The sequence below is a fragment of the Maylandia zebra genome, linkage group LG11, assembly GCF_041146795.1.
Source record: "Maylandia zebra isolate NMK-2024a linkage group LG11, Mzebra_GT3a, whole genome shotgun sequence".
Lineage (NCBI taxonomy): Eukaryota > Metazoa > Chordata > Actinopteri > Cichliformes > Cichlidae > Maylandia > Maylandia zebra.
Genome location: NC_135177.1, coordinates 14,138,076 through 14,145,141, shown reverse-complemented (window position 1 = coordinate 14,145,141; position 7,066 = coordinate 14,138,076). Strand labels below are relative to the sequence as shown.

The 7,066-nt window shown below is 38.3% G+C and overlaps 1 protein-coding gene across 2 annotated transcripts; it reads right to left on the bottom strand.

The window, feature by feature from the left end:
- Window positions 1-2,461: 2,461 nt before the first annotated feature.
- Window positions 2,462-6,580, bottom strand: LOC143420932 (fucolectin-7-like). Of its 2 annotated transcripts, none has more exons than XM_076889577.1 (5): window positions 6,291-6,580; window positions 5,973-5,996; window positions 4,998-5,304; window positions 4,442-4,590; window positions 2,462-3,230 (listed from the first exon to the last, which is right to left on the bottom strand). In XM_076889577.1, the coding sequence occupies exons 1-5, from the start codon at window positions 6,322-6,324 to the stop codon at window positions 2,887-2,889; spliced, it is 858 nt and encodes a 285-aa protein (XP_076745692.1). In that variant the 5' UTR covers window positions 6,325-6,580; the 3' UTR covers window positions 2,462-2,886. The 2 variants fall into 2 exon arrangements, with proteins under 2 accessions (XP_076745692.1, XP_076745693.1); XM_076889578.1 differs by having other exon boundaries at window positions 4,998-5,292.
- Between the last annotated feature and the right edge of the window lie 486 nt (window positions 6,581-7,066).

The following is a 7,066-nucleotide window of genomic DNA, read 5'->3' as shown; positions in this document are numbered from 1 at the left end:
AGTTTGTCCGCTAATGTGTACCTAATTCTCTCCATATGTAGTAGAGCAGTCAGTTCTGTTAGCCACATTTTGAATTAAGGTACAATATCAGACTTCCAGAGAGTCAAGATAATTTTCTTAGCAATTACCATTCCGAACAAAACTGTAGTTTGTGCAGCAGAGCTGAGGTGTAAAAGGGAAGAGGAAGATCCAAACAATGCAATTATTGGGTCCGGCTCTAATGTGCAATTATAGATACCAGAAAAACATTTAAAAATGTCCAACCAATAGTTATGCAATTTGGGACAAGTCCAAAATAAATGAGTGAGAGAGCCATCTCCAAGTTTACAACGATCGCATATCGGACTGATAGAAGGGAAAATCCTGTGCAGTTAAATTTTTGAATAATGAAGTCTGTGAAGCACTTTAAATTGAATTAACTGATGCCTTGCATTTATAGAGCAAGAATGGATCCTACACAGACTCCTCTCCCACACCTCATCTCCAATCAGCAAACCAAGCTCTTCCTCCCATGCCATCTTCAAAAAGTCAGATTTAAAATTTAAATACTTAGAAAAGGCTTTCACAAAACCAGAAACCAACTTTTTAGAATCCGGGGAGCTCAGAAGGAGTGTAAAAATTGACCCCTCTTCCGGAAGAGATGGAAATACTCTGACGAACATAGATTCCTATCTGTAAATAATAAAAAAAATGTGACGCAGGGAGAGAGAACTTGTTCTGCAACTGAGTAAATGATGCAAACTGCCTGTCAATATATAAGTCTTTGAGAGTAATAATACCTTTCTGTGTCCAGACCTCAAAAGAGGCGTCTAAACATGAGGGTGGAAATGCATGATTACAATATATTGGAGTATGGATCGAAGTGTCTGGTGGGTTCTTTTACATTTTGACAGAAGCCAATTGAGTCTAATAATGGATTAAATGCCATGTTGAGGCTGTCATTTTTAGCATCTACATGAATGTTAAAATCACCCACAATAATTATTTTATCTGAGCTGATCAATAAACCAGATAAAAAGTCTGAGAAATCAGACAGAAACTCTGTGTAAGGCCCAGGTGAACGATGGATGATAACAAGTAAGACTTTATTGGGTCTTGAAGACGAATTAAATGACAAAATAAAGGCAAAAACAAATTGTCAATAAATACACTGCTTACTACATCTGTGCACTTTTGGCTGCGTGAAATGGAACCACAAAAATCCCCTTTTTAATGAGACGACTTGTTGGGTAGGAAACATGGAAATAAGAAAACTAGGTTCAAGCCTTGTGGAAATATTCAAATACTGATGCTGCTGATAAAAATGTAAATTGATGGTCATGAATGGACACTTGTTTGTCAGCTAAAAAAAATACCAGTTACGAAAGACCTCCACGTCTCACTGAAACTAAGCTGGTCATGAATGAAGACTTTTTTGCATCATTTTTAGTTTGCATCAGCTGTATAGGTTTGTCAAGAATGAAAATACTAGCTGAGCTTAAGCCGGATACTATTTGAGGAAGTGTTTGATGTAAGAGAGCACAGACTAAATTGAATGAGTGACAGTACCTGATAGTTTCCTTGTCTCACAGCCAGGTCACCTCTGAACTTGTAGACTTTCTGCTTCTCCAGAGAATCTTCAGTATCCAAAGCAGCACTGTGACAAAACCACTGCAGAGAGGAACAACTTTACCACACAGCACAAAGCTGTTAGAGGATGCTGCTCAGTCAGTCACTGCCAGAGAAGTACATATCTCCACAGATACTCAGCTTCCTCTATGGTTAAACATCAACATAATAATAATAATAATGATAATTGTTGTTAATATTATTATAATTATAATATTTATTATTCCCCAAAGGTTGATTCTGTTCATCTGGACGTAGCGTTTCATCACTCATCCAAGAGACTTCTTCAGTATCAGCTGCAGGTTTCCCCAATCTTATAAACAGTACATTTGCATAATGACTGAAACCAGCCCACTGAAGGAACAATGGGCTGGGAGGTCAGTTACTTCATCATGATTATGCAAATTCTCATGACCATAAACTTACATCTGTAAGCCTTTTTAAAAAGAAATTTCTCTCCATATAAAAACTATGAAGACATTTCAACTACTATCCGAAGCCTTTTACGGAGCCATTATTATGATTATGATTATTATTATTATGTGTTGTCTTGCTGTGCACAAGACATATGTAGAATTATACAGTGTGTTTAAAGGAGACGATCTGAAACACAGATGGAGTCATTGAATAACCTTGATAGAAACATCACACCACACTGGTGGCTGCCTGAGCTTCCCCTCGAGCTTCCTCTTAGGAGATGCAGCTGTGGCATATCTCAAAAATCAAACATCACCTCATTCTTGAGTTACAGTGTTCACTAAGTTAAGTGTCCACACCACAAATCCACCAGGTAATGACATAGTGAGGCGTGAAAACTAAACTGACAAACATTTGTACTCCATTTACAGTTTTATTTTTAAAGCAGGTTCACACATGACAGACACGAGGAAATCATGTTTTAATGAAAGAATATATAAGTTCAAAATAATATATGTTTTATAATCTAAAGATTTGTGAGAAATACCTAGACTCTGAACATTTTAGTTTCACATAGCTATCATATCAAAGTAAATTCAACAGGAGTTTGTACTGAATGTAAGTTCAGACACACAAAGGTGGCAATGACAACAGTTAAGTAGGCTGTAGAAGATTGTTAAAAATAAACAATAACATGTTTATAATACGAAAGTTCTGCTTAATTTCACCACTGTTTATCTTCCTGCTACACTGAGCCTGAACCCATCACCTTTGATTTATTAGAGGAAAGTTTGCTGCAACCCAACAAGCCACTACTGACACCTGTCTAACTGAATAAACAAAACCAACCCATGGATCTTCTTACACTGCACAGATGAAATTATATTTATCATAAACAGACTTCTTGTACCACAAATGGTTCCCACTTGTATTCATGGCACCACTTATGCTACAGTCTGCTGTTCTTGTCTTGTCAGGCCACTGATCAAAACCTACACAATGATCATCAGCCCAGAACCAGAGGTCCAGGGTGCAGCTGTAGTGAAGACCCAGCCAGACAAAGGGAGTGTCAGCCTTCTGAGCCTCCAACCCAACCCAGACCTGGGTCTCGTTATCAAGGATGGAAACCAGATCCATGTGTTCCTCTCTGCAGTGGTACAGGGCGTCTGCCCATGTCTTGTTCTCTTTAATCAGTTTAAAGGGCTCTAAAAGGAAAAACATCAAGAAAATGAAACTTAGAAGCATCAAAACCAAACAGTGTTTCTGAGTGTCTAACATGCTGCGTTAATCTAAGCACATAATTCTTCTTACTTATTCTCACTTATTCTTTAACCCTCAAAGAGTTTCTCAGTCTTGTTCTCTAAAACCTAAAGAATTATGCGCTTGATCAACTGGTCCCGTAATGGAATTGATACCCTGCTGGGCTTGGGAGAGCCCGATTGTCCTGCGGAGACGTTTGCTGCAGGATACTCGATGGTCGTTGCGTCGTGTGCCTGGCGACACTCTCGATGGAGGACATTGAATGACATCTACCAATTCGGAACCACGATAACAGAGTTCTGGCTGATTGGACCTGGCTTATCGAAGTAAAAGAAGCGGCTACAGCTGTTCAAAATCCCATAAGGCTGCCCGACATGATAGACAATGGGCAAGGCTGTGAGTACTCAGATTGTGTTTTGAACGCAAAATGGATAACATCTTGGAGAAGAACAACAGGAATTGAGAGGATTGGTGCCAGCTGAAGGCCTGCCAAGGTTGAAGCTGACTGGAACAACAAAAATTCTTCCATGATAACAGGATTGTTGTCAAAACTCTTTGTCCCTCCTTCAAGGCCATCCGCGTTGATCGAAGATTGTTGACTTTTGCTTAACCGGGTGAAGGGACACTTTCTCTCGGCTGAACACAGAAAACACACACGCACACACACACACACACACACACACACGCATGTACACTGACACAGACCTGCACTCACCCCCCACCCCCTCCAAATGCCTTTGAAGCTTATGTCTTCTATGTTGTGAGATGTGATCACTCATGTGCTGAGGTGTTTTTTTCTGTTCTCAAACTGATCTCGCTGTTGGACCTCAGCCTGGGGGGAGTTCTTTTTTCTCCTCATCTTTCCTCATGTTGTGCATTTTCCATTGTTATATCTCTCTGACCTGACTTCCCCATGTGATGCTGTGTAATGTATGTATGGTCGGGAGGGTAAGATGGCGCTGGCAAAGGTCGGCAGCCTTAACCCAATTTCCCTCGGGATGAATAAAGTATTACCAATCAATCAATCAATCAATCAATCAATCAATCAATCAATCAATCAATCAATCAATCAATCAATCAATCAATTAATTTACACATTTATATCGACTCTACTGACTGACCAGTTAACTTAGTGGGTAAGAATGTTTTATTGTACCTTTTTTTATGCCTTTCATCGTCACCTCACACAGAATCACAAGCCCAGATGTGTTTTTGTACACAGTTACATAACGCCCCCACTTTGTTCCATTTTCACAGTTAAATGTTTTATTTTCTCCTCTAGTAGTTGTGCTGATTGTTGCACACCTGTAAACAAAGACAAAAGGTTGGACAGATGTACAGAAAGAGTTTCTGGCTCTGTTTGATTAAATCATGCTGTAAACAGTGGAGACAGTCGAACAGCTGGATAATAAATGTGAGCTGCTGTCTGAGAACATTTTAGAAAGAAGGAAAACACCTACAAATAAACAACAAAGGAAAAAGAGAATAAATAAAGATTTTTATATTCTTCACATATACGTGATTATTACTCCAAACCACATCACACCATATTAGACCTCCTATTTCATCTGATAGGACTGATACAGGGTTATCTGTGTTACTGTATTACTGGATTTAAATGCACTTAAATATTCATAAAATTATCTAAAAACATTGGACATGCTGGAGCCTGACTGAGAACAGAATGATTCAAAGTAAGATGAAGGTATTACTCAGTGGTGTCAGCAGCATTTCTCTCAGATGAGTTCCCGATGAGGATGCGAGCGTCTCTTAGATCAACATTGTGTTGATTTATGTTGTAAATGCTGATGCAGGAAATTTCATATAGACCCAATAAGTCAACTGTCCACCAGTTGATGGGCTGTTTTTCTACAGTGTTAGAACATGTTTCTTTATTTCCGTCCAAAGCTCTGTCAGCAGTGTAGTTGAGACCATTGTCTGTGTAGACTGAAGACTGAAATGCCACTTTGTCATCCAGTTTGATAGTTTCCCATCCTGGACTACATCCTGATGATGTGACTGAAAGTAAAGTTAAAAAAAAGAAAAAAGAAAAGAAACAATGTCAGTGGCAATAATACTTCAGACCAGGTCTTCTAGTGTTTTTTAGGAAAAATCTCCTTTTCACTCCTAAATAATGAATCTGAATTATGACTTCATGATCTGACTAAATCTTTTGTGGCAAACATATTACACACACACACACACACACACACACACACACACACACACACACACACACACACAGGTTATTTCCAAGCAGCCTCACTACATTATAAATGTTGAATAGTTTTGCAGTTAGTGAATAAAAATTAATCAGAATTTATGAAATGAATAATTTGACTCTCAAAACATATCAAAGACTGCACGTTTATCAAAGCACTTATTTCTAAATCACGTTGATCACATATCATAGAACATAATTCAATATAAATTTACATTTATAACATATATTTATACAGATGTTTGTAAAATTGCTTCAGTCCAACAGAAAATCCCCACATGAAACATTCCCACAGATATGACGTCTACTGTGATGCAATAAATAAATAAATGAATTGAAAAATAAAATATAAAAATAATTAAAAAGGCATAAAATTAAATACTTTACAAATAAGTATATTCAGAACAGAAGTACCATCATACTTTTTGATATAACCTGAAGAAACTGATTAGAAATGCACTCTTACCTGGATCCTGTTGAGTTGATCTTCCTGTGAAGTTTCAGAGAACGATGTAAGAATGAGTGAATTACTGCCAGCTCTGATATTGTTGTTTGGTAATACAGCAGAAAGCACAGAATGTAAACCATCCTTCAACACTCAGAAATGAAACTGGCTTTACTAAAGTCAAATCCTCTTTAAACTAAATGAAACGACTTTTGCTTTATCGAGCAGTTTGGATCAACTCACAGTAAAACTGAACTGTTATATTTGATCTTTTTCATTCTTTATAACGGTCATTGAAACATCACTGTGCCAGGCAGGAACATCAAATGATCCACTTACCAATCAAAGTGATGAACAACAGACTCCACAGCATCTTTACTTTAGACTCTTTGCACAAATGTGTCCTCTAATAAGAGAAAGAAAAGACTTCTACCCTCACTCTGGAGTTTTCTGTAGACACACTGATGTTGATATGATCCCCTCTCTGAGTCAGAGCTGGATTTGTATTTCTGTCACTTCCCTCACAGCAGAAAACATGAAAATATTCATTTCTCCTGTTTACACTCAGAGTGAGGCTGTTATGTTCAGTAGGCAAAGCATTCCCAGACTTTTACATCTGATTTGCAGATGAGAACATACCACGACTGTTATGATCACCATGTTCAACCTACATCCTGTGTGCATCCAAGTACATGCAAATACTTGAAACTTAGCATAGCAGGAAATTTACTTCACCAGTGGAGGCTGTGTGAATAAAAGGTATTCAGTGACATTTCAACAGGTGGACATTTGGTCTACTTTAAAGAAAAAAACAGAGACATTATTAACAATCGGTCATTCATTAATAAGCTGCCGGGAAAAAACCTTCACAAGTCCATCATTATGTCTACTTTCTGCTCTGCATCTGCATTTAGTCTGGATTTCATGTTTCATGCAGAAATTATTTATAGCAAAGTGCTTCACACACTGCTGAGTATTTGTAAATGTGTGCATGAGGGCAGGGAAGCATGTTTGTGTCTGTGTGAGCCTGTTTCTCTAAGTCTATGTCAGGCTACCCCCAGGTGTGGGACCGATCTCACCACACTCCATACCAGTGGTTGATGCCCTCGGGCATC

Bases quoted from the DNA above. Each gene is read 5' to 3' on its own strand.
- LOC143420932 (XM_076889577.1), bottom strand. From the start codon at position 6,324: ATGCTGTGGAGTCTGTTGTTCATCACTTTGATTG. The intron at 4,591-4,997 runs GTAATACCTTCA...CTTTGTTTACAG, and splicing joins AATGCTGCTGACACCACTGA to GTGTGCAACAATCAGCACAA. The intron at 3,231-4,441 runs GTACAATAAAAC...TTTTCCTTTTAG, and splicing joins GATGAAAGGCATAAAAAAAG to AGCCCTTTAAACTGATTAAA.